This window comes from Protomyctophum parallelum (genome assembly GCF_964188405.1).
Source record: "Protomyctophum parallelum genome assembly, chromosome: 16".
Lineage (NCBI taxonomy): Eukaryota > Metazoa > Chordata > Actinopteri > Myctophiformes > Myctophidae > Protomyctophum > Protomyctophum parallelum.
Genome location: NC_139711.1, coordinates 15,208,817 through 15,226,222, shown reverse-complemented (window position 1 = coordinate 15,226,222; position 17,406 = coordinate 15,208,817). Strand labels below are relative to the sequence as shown.

Genomic DNA, 17,406 nt, shown 5'->3' with positions numbered 1-17,406 from the left:
TGAGAGGAGAGGGGGAAGGGGAGGGGGGGGGGGGGGGGGGGGAAGGGGGGGAGAGAGACTGGGGAGGAGGGAGGAAGTTGGTAGGTAGAAAAGACAAAGGCAAAACTGCAGGACAAACACAAACATGGAAGGAAGGAGCCTTTGGTGTGTGTGTGTGCGCGCACGAACATCTTTGTGTATCTGATCTGACTGTGTGTAACTCTCTAAGAGTAGGTTATGCTTGATGACGTGCACGTTGGTATCCGTGTGTGTGTGTGTAACTCTAAGAGTAGGTTATGCTTGATGACGTGCACGTCGGTATCCATGTGTGTGTGTGTAACTCTAAGAGTAGGTTATGCTTGATGACGTGCACGTTGGTATCCGTGTGTGTGTGTGTGTAACTCTAAGAGTAGGTTATGCTTGATGACGTGCACGTCGGTATCCATGTGTGTGTGTGTACGTGGTAAAGCCTGATTCATACTTCGTCAGGTGTCGCGTGCCAAAAATAGCAGATCTACAAAACCCATGACGCGCCGCCGGCGGAGCATGAATGAAGCATTAGAGCAGTGGTTTTCAACTCTTTTCATATCAAGGCCCATTATTTATTCAGCATTTGAGCCACAGAACACCATTTAGCCTCTCAGACCCAAAACGTGGAATATTTCGTTTTTGTCGATTTTGTCCACAATTCCATGCTCTAGGTAGGAGATAACAGGCAAACGATCAAAATGACAATTCTTCTACATTCTCTAATTGTAGACTTCTTGGTTAACAATAGTTTAACTCTTGAGAGCGTAAAATGAACCGAAATGAGTTTCGGTTCAAATTTAACTCAAGAGTTAAAGATATATATGGGTTAAAGATCTATTAGGGTCCATTTGGTTACCAACTCTCCATCCTTTTGCTGGGGACCACCTGGAACCCCATCAAGGGACCACTGGTTGAAAGCCGCTGCATTAGAGGGATGAGGGAAGTGCAGGGATGGATGGGAGAGATCAAAGAGAAGGGATGGATGGGAAGGGATGGATGGGAGAGATCAAAGAGAAGTCAACTACCTCTAGTCTAGAAGCACACTACTCTCACTTGCAGTAAATCCATGTCGCAAATTCCCGATTAGTTTTACAGTGATAAGACGAAACTAGCCAGTACTTTGGGCCATCAAAAACAAAACCAATATATTTATAGATATCCCTACTATGATCACGAGTTTCCCCTGAATTTGTCAGAGGGCATTGTTGACATTTTGAAGGTAGTCTACTCTAACATATCTGTGATCCATGCATTTCCTGTGATTCGTCAAGAAAAAACTATACACTACTTATTGAAAATTGATTCGTATGTATTGTATTTGGCAGAAAATCAGTTTGCGGTTGTTTTTGTGTGTGTGTGTGTGTATTTTTCGTCACCAAAAAGGATTTGGAAAACTGTTCTTTCTGACCTAAAAAAAATACCATACCCAATGTATAGCTCCGGAGGAGAGGAGTAGGAGCTTAATTCATATTGCGGATTCACAGGACTTGTAATGTTGCCATTTTGTCTACTGTATACTCTACACAGCAGCCAAAACTACTCTGGAGACTTGTCCCACTCTAATAGCTGGAGACTTGTCCCACGCTAATAGCTGGAGACTTGTCCCACGCTAATAGCTGGAGACTTGTCCCACGCTAATAGCTGGAGACTTGTCCCACGCTAATAGCTGGAGACTTGTCCCATGCTAATAGCTGGAGACTTGTCCCACGCTAATAGCTGGAGACTTGTCCCACGCTAATAGCTGGAGACTTGTCCCATGCTAATAGCTGGAGACTTGTCCCTCGGTAATAGCTTCTGGAGACTTGTCCCACACTAATAGCTGGAGACTTGTCCCACGCTAATAGCTGGAGACTTGTCCCACGCTAATAGCTGGAGACTTGTCCCACGCTAATAGCTGGAGACTTGTCCCACGCTAATAGCTGGAGACTTGTCCCACGCTAATAGCTGGAGACTTGTCCCATGCTAATAGCTGGAGACTTGTCCCTCGGTAATAGCTTCTGGAGACTTGTCCCACACTAATAGCTGGAGACTTGTCCCACGCTAATAGCTGGAGACTTGTCCCACGCTAATAGCTGGAGACTTGTCCCACGCTAATAGCTGGAGACTTGTCCTACGCTAATAGCTGGAGACTTGTCCCACGCTAATAGCTGGAGACTTGTCCCTCGTTAATAGCTTCTGGAGACTTGTCCCACACTAATAGCTGGAGACTTGTCCCACGCTAATAGCTGGAGACTTGTCCCACGCTAATAGCTGGAGACTTGTCCTACGCTAATAGCTGGAGACTTGTCCCACGCTAATAGCTGGAGACTTGTCCCTCGCTAATAGCTTCTGGAGACTTGTCCCACGCTAATAGCTGGAGACTTGTCCCACACTAATAGCTGGACACTTGTCCTACGCTAATAGCTTCTGGAGACTCGTTCCTCGCTAATAGCTTCCGAAAATCATTTGGAGGTGAAGAGGACTGGAGGGCACGGGATGGAGGGTGCTGGGGAGCTGTGTGTGTGCATACGTGTGTGTGTGTGTGTGTGTTGGAGGGGGGTAGACAGAGACAGACACATAACAGATCATTCAGTCAATATGACCAAGCAAAGTATGTTCAGTCAATAAAGGTATAGGAGGTGCAAAAAAAGGATGCAGTAATCAATATTATCATATACGAGTAGTTGGTTATGACTTACATAAATTAATAATAATAATAATACAAATAAAAATACGTATTTGTCGTATACTCCGACTCACGCACTTGCAATGTGAACCTCTGCACAGTGAGACCCGCTTGATGTCAGTCGCCAGCGGAAACTAACATAGATGCGTCTCCGCGGGAACAGCAAACTGATATATATAGATTCAAGATACAAGAATCTATTTTTATTTCATTTTTTATCTTCATCATCATCATCCTCTTCATAATTCACCTTTTTGTGTCATTGTCAGCGTCGTCAGTCATAATAAGGCCCATACGCCCACGCGTGCACACACACACACACACACACACACACACACACACACACACACACACACACACACACACACACACACACAGAGAGAGAGAGAGACAGCCTTTTGGAAGAATAAAAAGGAACAACTAATTCTCTTCAAGTTTCAAGAGTTTTACACACGATCCCTTCACCGTGATGTATATATATATATATATATATATATATTTATATATATACCAATTAAGCATAAGAATAAGAACAATCAGACAGACGGGATGGATGGATGGATGCACGGACGGGCGGGCGGACGGACGGATGAGAAAGACAGGAAGGGGAGTGACATAATGGATCTGGCCTGAAAGAAAGACAGGAAGGGGAGTGACATAATGGATCTGGCCTGCGGACTGAACTGTGACTGAGATGGCGTGCGGTGCGCGCCCTCTAGAGGTGTGAGTCTTTTGGCTGCGATGGGATGGGGAAGTCCTGAGACACGATGCGGCTCTAAGCTGCTGGCATAGGAGAACGGGTCGGGCTGGGCAGTCCACGAGAGGCCAGAGTCAGGCTGGATTAACAACTGGGTTGGTTTTTAGGTCGGTTTGGATTCGGCAGGCCCCCTCCCCCCCCCCCCCCCCCCACCCCCCAATCCCTCCCCCCGGCCCTGTGACTGCTCACGCGGGAGGGGAGGGAAGTACTTACAGTGCAATGGACAGCTTCTGGCAGAGTGAACATAGGAGCGGGCAGGTCGAGTGAGAGACCACACATACTGCCCTCGAAGCTGGATGGAGAACACTTTGGAGAACTGAACCACCCAACGTGACTTCACAAGGTGCACAGACTGTTTGGACACACACACACACACACACACACACACACACACACACACACACACACACACACACGCACATCCACACAAACATAAGCACACACACACACACACACACACACACACACACACACATATATGCTGCAACCACCACCGAGACCATGAAAAGGAAACCCTGAACATCTACGCAAGGATGTCGAATCACTTACCCTACAACGCCCTAATGCACTTCCTCTTACAGCAACAACAACAAATGGCTGACAGGTAGCATATACGAGGATATGAATGACCAACAGAGTACAATCCCGAGTGTTAATTGGACTCCCAAGAGCTTCATTAACACTCGGGACGTTGTTGTGAATGTGTGTTCAACTAGAGATTTTCAACCCTCCCAAAAAAAATCTGCCCTGCACGTGGGTGTGCGGGGGGAACCCAGAAAGCTACCCTACACATCCGGTTGCGTCAGTGATAAAATGTCCCTGTGAAACGAGCGCATTGCGTGGATCATACTCATGTAAACATACACCTTTTACACAGGAGGAATTCATATTGCATGATAACATAATCAGATCACAGTTCAAAAACAGGAAGATCCCAAATCAGAGGAAAAAAACAAAAGGAAAAGGAAGGAAGGAGGTTGGTCTCTATAAAAAACGAGGAGTCTTTTATAAGAAAGGCTACAAAAACTCAATGGGACCTCCAACTTCAGCATACAGCAAAAGGCACCACAATATTATTCTATTTATCTAACTTGTGAAAAAATTGGCACGTAATTCTCTTATCATCTCTCGTAACGCTGTAAATCAAAAAACTTTACATATAAATATTCTTCCCCCCCGTTTATAAAAAAAAGTCTTTGCTGTTAGCTAGTAGACAATTTTTGCTGAAATGAAAATAAATATTTCATTTGTTTAGAATATCTGTCTGTTATACAAAATAAAAATATTTTTTCCTAGGTGCAGGTCTCTAGTCCACTGGTTGTGTATGGGGGGGGGAGGGTGTATGTGAGGACGAAAGTGGTGTTGGGGTGGGGGGGGGGGGCTCTGTCTTAAAGGGGCATGTTGTCCGTTTTGGAGCGGTGCGTGTGCGACTGGTGAGACCCCCGGCCCTGGCCGCTGTTGCCGTTGCTGCGCGGCGCGCCCCCACCACCACCGTGCCGACCCAGCCCTCGGTGAGTCCGCGTGTCGGCGGCGCCGGATGACGACGCCGGGCGGCGGTAACCTGAAACGGTGGTGAGGGGCGGCGGCGGGGGGTCCACGCTCATGTTCTGCATACTGAGGAAGGGCGTGCTCTCCCCGTGGCCCTCCTCGTCGTCGTCCTCCTCGTCCTCGGACTGGCTGAAGCTCTGCGAGCTGTAGTCCCGCAGGCACGAGGCGGCGGCCCCCCGATGGGCCGCCGCCTGTACGTGTCCGTTGAGGCGGTGGGGGCGCCGCGGCGGGCGCGGCTGCTGCTGCTGCTGCCGCCGCTGCTGTTGGCGGCTCCGGGCGGGCTGCCGCGAGGAGGCGGCGACGTACTCCTGCGTGGTCTCGTAGGCCTCGTCGTCGGGGAGGCGGTAGGGGCTGGACGGTAGGCTGCCCGTGCTCTCCGTCAGGTAGGGCCGTCTGGGACGACGGGGCTGCCGGTACAAATGTCCGTCCTAGACACACCGATGGAGGGGGTTAAGCAGAGGTGAAGAGTTCTTATAAAACCTAACCCCATTTACTTGCATAATAGAGAAACTTTAGTGACTCATATATGCATTTACCTTACATACTGTAATTTAATTAGTTCATCAGCCACTGTTATCTAACTCTGCTTCAGACAGAACACCTACAGTAAACAGGTCGACACAGTGGATGCATTGATATGCATCCAGGGTCGGTCATTCTTATTGTTTCAAGCCCGCGACACTCAGCCTCAATTGGCAAGGTTTCGTTAGAGAGATTAGCGAATTTAGAGAGGTGCGAAAACTGTTAATGGCTGTGCGGGCTTGTGTGCATCTTCACCAACACTCTGACAACATAAAGGATGACATTCAAATGGGTGAGGGGAGCTCAGGGGGCCTAATTTGTGGTTCCATATTCCCTATTTCTTCATGGGTGCTCAAGCAACTACCTCACCCACATAGTCACCCACATAGTCGGCGCCGCTGGTGTGCCTATTCATAGTCCGGTTTTCGGTGAAGAGGTGACCACAGTAAATGTCGAGATATGAATATGATGCATTGTGAGCTTTTTTAACTATTTTATTAAATTTTTATTATTATATATTTAGTAAAGGAATGGTTTTGGTCATACAAGGTTTCCACCTGACAGCAATATATTGTTCTGTATCAGTATCATCAGATTCCATTCAAATTGGCTACTATGACTGCCTATGAATTCCACAGGCCTGCGTGGGTATACAACATGGCCTGGCGGGGATATGCAGCCTGGCTGCTCAGCACTCACAGCAGCGCAGCACCTGTAAAAATAGCAGATCTACAAGCTCCCAACGTGTCGAGATATGAATATGATGCATTGTGAGCTTGTAGATAGGCTATTATAGCAATATATGGTTCTGTATTAGGGCTGGGTGCAATTACCGCAATATCACCATACCGCCGTTATGTAACTCATACCACGGGTTCATTACCGTGGTCAAATTAAAAAATATATAAAAAATATATTTTTTCCATGCTGTGCTGGCGACCTAATTTCTAGGCCTACGAGTGCATATGGTGTGATATGAAATGAAAAGTGTAACATAATAAACACGGAATCAATGAGAGTCTAATCGTGTCAGCAATAATGTAACAACACAAACCAAATGGTTGCTGCTGCGTGGTGGAGCGGCAGCGGCTGGAGCTTTTTCATGTATCATATATATTTGGCTGGTTAACTTTGAATTTGTTTAATATGTTGATAAGAGAATAGGAATAAAAGGCTTATTATCCATGCTGAGGGCCGAGGGACGTTATTGAATGGTCGGTTTGACCCGACCGACATTTCCTTTCCTTGGAACGAGAATGCGTGCCGATGCGATTACAAATAAAAATGACAGTGTTTGAAATCATTCCAACCCGATAGACCTACCTAAACTATAAATGTCAAAAGTCAAAAGATAAAAAATTGTTCTGTCCGTCCTCCTGTCTGTAAACTTTTCTGTGAGCGACCAGTGGAACTGCCTGGCTGGCCCTCTCTTTTTCTCTCTCTCTCGTTGGCTGCTCGGAGGCACATTTCATGCGTGCAATGTTCAGGAATCTAATCCAAGTAACTGCCCGTGAGGTATACGGAAGTGTATTTTAGATTATGCCTTAGGACTATTTGTGGCGGTTGTGCGTCACATGACTTGACTTATCCTATGGTATCTAAACCGTGCTGCAGCTGCTGCTGTTAATTAATTAATTTGAAACCTGTTACATCGATGCAGCCTTACCCATACACGTGTAGCCTATAATGTTTCCCCCTCTATATAAAGATGATATGCACCTGGCCGTTAGAATAACGCATGGTATTTTATTGGCTCTAAACAAAGTCGGACAGTGTTTTAAATTATGGGAAATTATGTAAAATCCGCTCTCTTTTTTCTTTCTTTTGCACTTTTTTGTTGTGTACATTGTACAAGTACAGTACATTTACTACATACTTTAGGCCTACTTAAATACAATAGAGGGATTTTCTACTTTACTGGAGTGTTTCCAATTGTCAGTACATCTACCTCACTACATCTCAGAGGCAAATATTGTACTTTTATTCCACTACAATTATTTGAAAGCTTCAGTTACAACTGTAGATTTGGATGATTATTATAAAAAAAATAATTAACCACTTCAGCCCTATATACATTTCGAATGATCTACATGCTCACAACAACGCGTCGCAGTAAGGTGTAAAATCTGGCATTACGTCACCATCAACGCCCGCCAAATATTTGGTCGTCAAAATCAATTGTAGATTTAGTTGACTAAAACTAGACTAACACTAAAGCATTTCAGGCGACTAAAATATGACTAAAACTAAATGAAATTTCATTCAGGAGGCTGTGAGTAACAACTAAATCAAAATGTGCTGTCAAAATAAATCAACACTGATGTGTTTGTTCCTTACGTCGGGGCACTGCAGCAGGGGCTGGTCATCCTCTCTGTGATAGGTACCAGCGGCGGGGGGCAGGGAGAGGGCGTGGCCCGTGTTTGGTGAGGTGATCTGGAAGGTGGGCACCTGGGGCGGCAGCGGAGGGTAGTGGAACTCCACGGGAGACAGGCGCGCTGGAGTGGTCAGTGCCGATACATACCTGGATAGGACATTAGTACAGTCTCATGTATATTATTATTATTATTATTATGCATACAAGCAATTACCACACTAAAGACTGGTGGTCAAGTTACCTTTTATGGCTGGACTTCAGTCAAGCCAACGATCAAGGCACTCTGACAGAAGTGCTTTAATATAAATGTACAATGATAATGTTGATGACATGGTAATCTCTAGCAAAGAAGAGGTTACATATCTGGGCTGTATCCTGGACAATAAACTGTCAGGTGAAGGCATGGCAACAAGGGCGATCAAAAGAGTAAATCAAAGGAAAAGATTCTTATTCAGCCCCTATTTGACTATGCTTGCACCTCCTCGTTCTCTAACATCTCAAATTAATGTCACAAAAAACTAAGCTCCAGACCTCACAAATAGGGTGACCATATGTGCCCCTTTGCGTGGGACAGTCCCTCATTTCCAAGACTTTTCAGGCGTCCTACAAATTGAGACCCTGTCCCACATTGTAACATGCATCAGTGTTCAAATGTCCTAATAGTTGGCTTTCTGTTGTAAAGCTCTCTCATTGTCTCTTTTCCTGCACGATGTGTTTTTAAGTCTGTTAAAATATCCCCTAGGCTTCAGTACCAAGTCGGCCATATCAATTTTAAAACAAAAAGTGAAACGCCAGAGCGGTTGATTAACAAAATTATAGGCTTATAGGCAATATTAGGCCTAATATGGTCGAATATGACATTACAGCATTTAATTGCAACTTACATAATAAGTTGCTAACCCCGTCCCACTTGTCCCACACAAGTAATACTTCTGTCCCTCAAATGGACAGTTTGGATCTGGTCACCCTACTCCTTCTATAGGCCTAGGGCCCATGACCCACCTTTATGTGAGTCCTTCTAGGCCTAGGGCCCATGACCCACCTTAATGTGAGTCCTTCTAGGCCTAGGGCCCATGACCCACCTTTATGTGAGTCCTTCTAGGCCTAGGGCCCATGACCCACCTTAATGTGAGTCCTTCTAGGCCTAGGGCCCATGACCCACCTTTATGTGAGTCCTTCTAGGCTTATAGGGCCCATGACCCACCTTAATGTGAGTCCTTCTAGGCTTATAGGGCCCATGACCCACCTTAATGTGAGTCCTTCTAGGCTTATAGGGCCCATGACCCACCTTCATGTGAGTCCTTCTAGGCCTAGGGCCCATGACCCACCTTCATGTGAGTCCTTCTATAGGCCTAGGGCCCATGACCCACCTTCATGTGAGTCCTTCTAGGCTTATAGGGCCCATGACCCACCTTAATGTGAGTCCTTCTATAGGCCTAGGGCCCATGACCCACCTTAATGTGAGTCCTTCTATAGGCCTAGGGCCCATGACCCACCTTCATGTGAGTCCTTCTAGGCCTATAGGCCCATGACCCACCTTTATGTGAGTCCTTCTATAGGCCTAGGGCCCATGACCCACCTTAATGTGAGTCCTTCTAGGCCTAGGGCCCATGACCCACCTTAATGTGAGTCCTTCTAGGCCTAGGGCCCATGACCCACCTTAATGTGAGTCCTTCTAGGCCTAGGGCCCATGACCCACCTTTATGTGAGTCCTTCTAGGCTTATAGGGCCCATGACCCACCTTAATGTGAGTCCTTCTAGGCCTAGGGCCCATGACCCACCTTAATGTGAGTCCTTCTATAGGCCTAGGGCCCATGACCCACCTTTATGTGAGTCCTTCTAGGCCTAGGGCCCATGACCCACCTTCATGTGAGTCCTTCTATAGGCCTAGGGCCCATGACCCACCTTCATGTGAGTCCTTCTAGGCCTAGGGCCCATGACCCACCTTAATGTGAGTCCTTCTAGGCTTATAGGGCCCATGACCCACCTTCATGTGAGTCCTTCTATAGGCCTAGGGCCCATGACCCACCTTCATGTGAGTCCTTCTAGGCTTATAGGGCCCATGACCCACCTTCATGTGAGTCCTTCTATAGGCCTAGGGCCCATGACCCACCTTAATGTGAGTCCTTCTAGGCTTATAGGGCCCATGACCCACCTTCATGTGAGTCCTTCTAGGCTTATAGGGCCCATGACCCACCTTTATGTGAGTCCTTCTAGGCTTATAGGGCCCATGACCCACCTTCATGTGAGTCCTTCTATAGGCCTAGGGCCCATGACCCACCTTCATGTGAGTCCTTCTAGGCTTATAGGGCCCATGACCCACCTTCATGTGAGTCCTTCTATAGGCCTAGGGCCCATGACCCACCTTAATGTGAGTCCTTCTAGGCTTATAGGGCCCATGACCCACCTTAATGTGAGTCCTTCTAGGCTTATAGGGCCCATGACCCACCTTCATGTGAGTCCTTCTATAGGCCTAGGGCCCATGACCCACCTTCATGTGAGTCCTTCTAGGCCTAGGGCCCATGACCCACCTTAATGTGAGTCCTTCTAGGCCTAGGGCCCATGACCCACCTTAATGTGAGTCCTTCTAGGCCTATAGGCCCATGACCCACCTTCATGTGAGTCCTTCTATAGGCCTAGGGCCCATGACCCACCTTAATGTGAGTCCTTCTAGGCTTATAGGGCCCATGACCCACCTTTATGTGAGTCCTTCTAGGCTTATAGGGCCCATGACCCACCTTAATGTGAGTCCTTCTAGGCCTAGGGCCCATGACCCACCTTAATGTGAGTCCTTCTAGGCCTAGGGCCCATGACCCACCTTAATGTGAGTCCTTCTAGGCTTATAGGGCCCATGACCCACCTTTATGTGAGTCCTTCTAGGCCTAGGGCCCATGACCCACCTTAATGTGAGTCCTTCTAGGCCTATAGGCCCATGACCCACCTTCATGTGAGTCCTTCTATAGGCCTAGGGCCCATGACCCACCTTAATGTGAGTCCTTCTAGGCTTATAGGGCCCATGACCCACCTTTATGTGAGTCCTTCTAGGCTTATAGGGCCCATGACCCACCTTTATGTGAGTCCTTCTAGGCTTATAGGGCCCATGACCCACCTTTATGTGAGTCCTTCTAGGCTTATAGGGCCCATGACCCACCTTAATGTGAGTCCTTCTAGGCCTAGGGCCCATGACCCACCTTAATGTGAGTCCTTCTAGGCCTATAGGCCCATGACCCACCTTAATGTGAGTCCTTCTAGGCTTATAGGGCCCATGACCCACCTTAATGTGAGTCCTTCTATAGGCCTAGGGCCCATGACCCACCTTCATGTGAGTCCTTCTAGGCCTATAGGCCCATGACCCACCTTTATGAAACGCAATTTGATAGCATAGGTTGGCTCATGGTAGAAGACAGTCAAGCAACTGAAAATCGGACTGACATTCAAGATTGTAAATGCAGATCTGCCATCCATGCCTTAGTGCCCAGTTCTTACTTGACTGATTACCTCAAAAAGGTGAGCAATTCCCACAGACATAACACTAGAATAAAGGTGAGCAATTCCCACAGACACTTGAATAATGATCTGGTGCCACCCATTTTTAGAACAAATATCTGTAAATCCCCCTTCCACAGCACTTCCACTCATGTGTGGAATACCCTGCCTCAAAACAAGCAAATCACTGGTTTCCTTTAAAAAAGGTTTTAAAATGAACCTGTCACTGTCATCAGGTTAAAGGGAGATAATGCGATTGCCCCACCTCTTTATCCCCCCCTATTTTCCCAATTTATTTATATTCCAACATGTACCTAGATTTAATAATGTTTGAGATATATCATTGCTGATATGTCATTGTTTTTTTTTTAATTAATGAATGCATGGGACCTGAATGGAAACAAGAACGCAAGGTCTTTCTTATATCCTTTTGGACCATTTGTGCTTGACTGTACCCCCTGTACTGTCTGCATTTTATTGTCTAATAAAATTATCAATCAATCAAAACCTTTTTTATTTTATTTAAGTTGCCCATTGCCAAGTAATTTGTTCACAAGGTCTTTCATTTTATACCATTGACTATATTAATTAAAGGGACAGTATCACACTTTTGCATTTCAGTTAACTGTCGAAAGTTTGTCATAGTGTACATACAGTACATGCTTACATAGAAACAAGAATAATTATCCATATTGATAAAAAACATTAATCTTTCTGTTTGTATTAGGCGTTGTTTGTGCTCCTACAATTATTGATTGATTTGCATTTTGCAAAGGACGCATCGATTCCCTGTGTGATTGGCTTCAAACACTTGTGCCGCATCACCAATTAATTGTAAGTGAATTTGCGAATCGTCATCTCCACGACCTCAGCAGAACTTTGCTGACGACATCAGGGATCTCTGTCTCCGCATATTTATCTGTCATGCGGGTACTCGGAGAATGGGTACAACAGGCACTCTGAGACAATGGGTATTGCATAAATATGTGCATTCAGCACGTACAGTATACCATTCTCCACCAGGGGGCTAGCTACAAAAAACATATATTTATACATAAATCTTTGTGTTTGAGCACAAAATGCACTTTGAGAACCCACAAAAGCATGCATGCTGTGCGGCCCCGCCACACACAATCATTCTACTGCAGTAGTGGCCCCCGGCCCAATCTAGTTGAATACAACTGGTCTATGGTCTCCCCCAAGTAGGCCTAAGTGCACATTTAGTTACGATGCAACAGCACCAATTGTAGTGTTTTAACCCGGCCATGGGTTATGACCCCCCCCCCAGCCTTCCTACCTGTCACTGTGAGGCGAGTCCCTCAATGAGTCGTAGGAGTCTCCATACTGCATGCCCGCACCGCTCACTTCCGCGCAGCCCCAGTGGGTGGCTCTCCGCGCCATGCATGTTGGACTGCTGCATTTGCTGGTCCCCACAGAGCTGGACAGGCCTCCCGACTGGCAGTCTGAGTTCATGCTTTCTGTTCGCTCCATGCTCCACGTCTGCTCCTCGTGTCTACGCGGATGGTACAAGGGATCGGGAGCGTAGACAACACTGTAGCATGAGTGTGTGTGTGTGTGTGTGTGTGTGAGTGTGTTCTAGAAGTTCTAGACCTCCAGTTGGAGGCTACACAGCAGGGGAGGGGGGGACTTTTTTTTCTCATTGGCTGATGTCGCTGTGCTAGTCCAGTTGGCTTTCTCATTGGCTAAACCGCGATGCGCTGTTTCTGTGTGTGTGTGTGTGTGTGTGTGTGTGTGTGTGTGTGCGTGTGTGCGTGTGTGTGTGCGTGCTTGTCTAAGGTATATTAACGACATAGTTCAATGTTGAAAATGAGTGGTATATATATATTACCCTTCAAGTATAGTCAGTGTGTGACTCAGGGTGTGTCATGTGTGTGTGCTCACCTGAAAGAGATTGAAAGAGAGCGATCAATGTACCTGGAAGGGTGTGAGGCAGTGGAAGAGTGGTGGGAGCGTGTGGACATTCGGCTGCCTGCGTAGTTGCCTGCACCCTCCGCCCCATGACTGATGACACACTCTGTGGTCGGGACACTCTTAGAGATGTACTACAAGACATGGACATGCACACATAGTAGGAAGAGTTATTTAGTTCCAAAATGGCGTATGTGAATAGAGCCTATTCCGTTGATATTGCGTGGTGCTTATGTAGTACGCTATGTTTGGGACTGTCTAGTCAGTCACTGGAATTTTTTACACAGGTGTCTTGTATTGGTTATCACGTGATGACACTGCTCGGACCTGATTGCTGCATTCATTTCCCATATACAGTGCATAGGTTTTTTTGACATGCTAACAGTCCAACAGGCATTAGTTCGACAACACCGTCGCACCGTCAGCTCTCGCTGACTGTAGGACTGTTAGCACGCCGGACCAAACACATGCTCTGTATGAGTATCTGTATTAGCCAGGCTATGTGCCTTGCGTAGTTTCCTCAGCCATCGGTGTGTGAATGTGTGTGTGTGAATGGGTGAATGTAATGTAAAGCGCTTTGGATAAAAGCGCTATATGAATGCACCTTTTATCTAATATCTATGTTGGAGACGAATGCATGGATCAGTGCATGGAATTTAAATAATTCCCATAGAACCCTTACCCGTTATCCCTAAACGTATTTGCCTTTTTTTTTTTTTTTTTTTTTTTAGCTTGTAGGTCGACTATTTTTGGTGAACGTTCCCCCCAAGAACGTGGGCGGCTGTGGCTCAAGAGGTAGAGCAGGTCGTCCAATGATCCATGGGTCGGCGGTTCGAATCTCGGCTCCTCCTGTCTACATGTCGAAGTGATACCCACTGGGGCTGCGCGGAAGTGAGCGGCGCGGGCATGCAGTATGGAGACTCCTACGACTCATTGAGGGACTCGCCTCACAGTGACAGGTAGGAAGGCGGGGGGGGGGTCATAACCCATGGCCGGGTTAAAACACTACAATTGGTGCTGTTGCATCGTAACTAAATGTGCACTTAGGCCTACTAAGTCGTATCGTTCGTCGAGCTGCCGCTCGTTAGCATAACAATCAAAGTGGGACAGTGGCCGCAGCCATTTTGAAGATGTTACGCGCGATAAAACTTTGGCAATGCACGATAGATAGATTAATTAATGCTGGCGGCAAAACGGATCAAAATTGTGTTCATTTGTTTTGTTTCCTACATTTAATGTAGGAAACAAAACAAATAAAGGGACCCATGCTAGTGTTTGTGAAGGAGTGGTTTGGACTTACATCCACCATTGGGATCTCCTCCGGGCCCGGGCCTGGCCCGGGGTGGTTGGGCCCGTTGGCCAGCATGCGGTTTGGCTGCTCCACACACTGGTTCTGGTTCTGATGCACAGGCCCATGCAGCTTCTTCCTCCGCTTCCTGGTGGCAATGACAAGTGGTGGGGAAAAAGGACTCAAGTGTTCGACTTAAAGGACAACTTTAGTTTTTTTTCAACCAAGGTTCATGTTTTAGGTTGTTATTAGAGAAATGTTGTAGCGATTCTTTAAATACTGAATGTACTGAATGTGAAGGGGGTACTAGGGGGATGCCATACTGTGTTGTATAGGCTCAATATGTTAGTTTGTCACCTCCCCCTTCACATTCAGTAGATCCTGTGATCTTTTGTGGCCAAATGTCATTTTCTGGGGTCTAGTAGGACTATAGTAAATCATTACAAAATGTTGTATAAATACATATTTAGCCCCATGTTCGAACTCCCCCGTCCCCCTGTAAAAAGCAGCTAATGAAAAAATAAAAAACTACCTAAAACATGAACCTTGGTTGAAAAAAATTTAAGTTGTCCTTTAAGGAAAAGTATCAATACTGTAATATAGAAAGACTCTGTTACAAGTAAAAGTCCCGGAATTCAAAATGTACAAAAGTACAAAAGTAGGCGATTGGCATTAAAATGTAGGTTATAAAATGCATTACAAATATATTTTGAAAATAGCAAATCAATACATGCTCACAAGTCACAATACGTTGCATCGCGATGCATTGTGAGCTTGTAGATTGGCTATTTTCAAATGGCCGAAATGTATAATGTGGCTGAAGTGGTAAAGTAACTGGTAACTAAAGTCATCAAATAAATGAAGTGGAGTAAAATTACAATATTTGGATCTAAGATGTCAGTTAGAATTTAGGTGTGTCACAATTAATACATAATCGCCTAATCACAATTTATTTGTCTAAAAAAGCTATTTCCACATTTGTTTACTCAGGCTTTTGGCAATTAGTTTGTTTATTTTGTTTTCTGTTTCGTAAAGCGTCCTTGGGTTTCTTGAAAGGCGCTATATGAATTCAAGTTATTATTATTATTATTAAAATGTTTCTTTGTATATATATTTTTAAATTATTTGTCATATCTCCCCTAACGGAACACACGTTACTACATAATTTAAAAAAAATAGAAGACAAATTTGTAACGCACAAGTGATAGCTCACACCATGGTGTTTGTTTGTGGGAAGTGTGAATGAAGCAATATTACACGAGAGGGTGTGTTTTACCATGATTATTAGCACGACAGCGTTGCTGTAGGAACGAGGCTTTAGCCGAGTTCCGTTAGCACCGTGACAATAATGTATAATGTGATTTAGTTGTGTCTTATAGCACAAACATATAACTTACTTAGTTTTGCAGTAGGCCACGACACACACAATGCCAACCACCAGCAGGGCCACACAGATGCCTGTGATGGTCAGAACCCTTCTCTGGTAGAGTTCCTCCGCCTCTGTGGACGCAAATGTACATGCATGCATGCATACATACATATATACATACATACATACATACATACATACATACATACATATATATATACATACATATATATATATACATACATACATACATACATACATACATACATACATATATACATACATACATACATATATACATACATACATACATACATACATACATACACGTGCACACGCACACAAACGATACACAGATACACAGTCATGCATGCACATGTATGCACACATGTATGCATTCACACAGGTATAAAGACAGGAGCAGGCAGACATGCACACACACGCACGCGCGCGCGCACACACACACACACACACACACACACACACACACACACACACACACACACACACACAGATGCATGAGTGCTATTCTATTGACACAAATGACAACAAAAAGTAATCTCTCCCACCATTATCTTCTATATCTCCTATGACACCGTTCCTAAAACAACTCCCACTCACTTGCCATATAGCCGGGCATAACATTGCTATGACATAGTGAGCTATTATAATACAGTATATTAATGCTAACAATATCTCTCGATATTATGTATAAAAGAGACGCAAGTTCTATGCCGCGCTATTGACTGGTAGCCTTTCACCTCATACTAGGAGGGTTAACAACACCCCGAGTTTGACGATGTAGGATAAGGTCTCTAAATCATACTACTGTGTCCCTACATGCATCACTTTATTTATGATGGGAATGGAATGCCCAAGAGGGCACGGCAGAGGGCCGTGAACTCATGCCTGTACACATGGAATGAAATAAAAACCAAACAGTTTGTTAACACCACAGTGGCTTAAGGGGGGTTACGAGAATGGGTTGGTATTGACAACCCCCCCCCCCCCCCCCCCCAAATACAAAATAGGTCACAATAGTACTTAGAAAATAGGTAAAAACTAGAAAACAGTGCCAAAAATGCCATTGATTTGTTCATATGTATGAAATGGTGCATGTTTACAGTGCAGGCAGCACTGTTTCATATAGGTTTTCCTTTTCACTCACATGCAGTGTCTTGATGTGGTTGAGTTCATCTGAACCTGCTGACAACATTTACAAGCATTTATAGTGATCTATAAGCTCTCGCAGCCTCTCTCGCAGACACTCTCTGAAATATTACCCAACCTTATGGGTGTTTTTCTTTTCTTTTCTTTTTTTTCTCGTTTCCCGGTGGGGTTTCTGGGCTCACTGTGGTGACAACGCTCTGTGCCAGGATGGTAAATGGTGCAACAGTATACAATGACAGAAGGGAGCAACAGACAGGTCACTGGGAAAGAAGGAACAAATAAAAGGGGG

At 45.5% G+C, this 17,406-nt stretch overlaps 1 protein-coding gene across 1 annotated transcript in view; it reads right to left on the bottom strand.

The window, feature by feature from the left end:
- Nucleotides 1-4,819: 4,819 nt before the first annotated feature.
- The window catches only part of nrg2b (neuregulin 2b), a gene marked incomplete at both ends in the record, with an annotated part of 54,562 nt that continues 41,975 nt past the window's right edge, over nucleotides 4,820-17,406 (bottom strand). Inside the window, 6 exons of the mRNA XM_083786207.1 lie at nucleotides 4,820-5,407; nucleotides 7,839-8,022; nucleotides 12,659-12,874; nucleotides 13,297-13,424; nucleotides 14,591-14,726; nucleotides 15,976-16,078. Coding sequence (XP_083642333.1) covers nucleotides 4,820-5,407; nucleotides 7,839-8,022; nucleotides 12,659-12,874; nucleotides 13,297-13,424; nucleotides 14,591-14,726; nucleotides 15,976-16,078 — 1,355 coding nt within the window. The remainder of the gene's footprint in view (nucleotides 5,408-7,838; nucleotides 8,023-12,658; nucleotides 12,875-13,296; nucleotides 13,425-14,590; nucleotides 14,727-15,975; nucleotides 16,079-17,406) is intronic.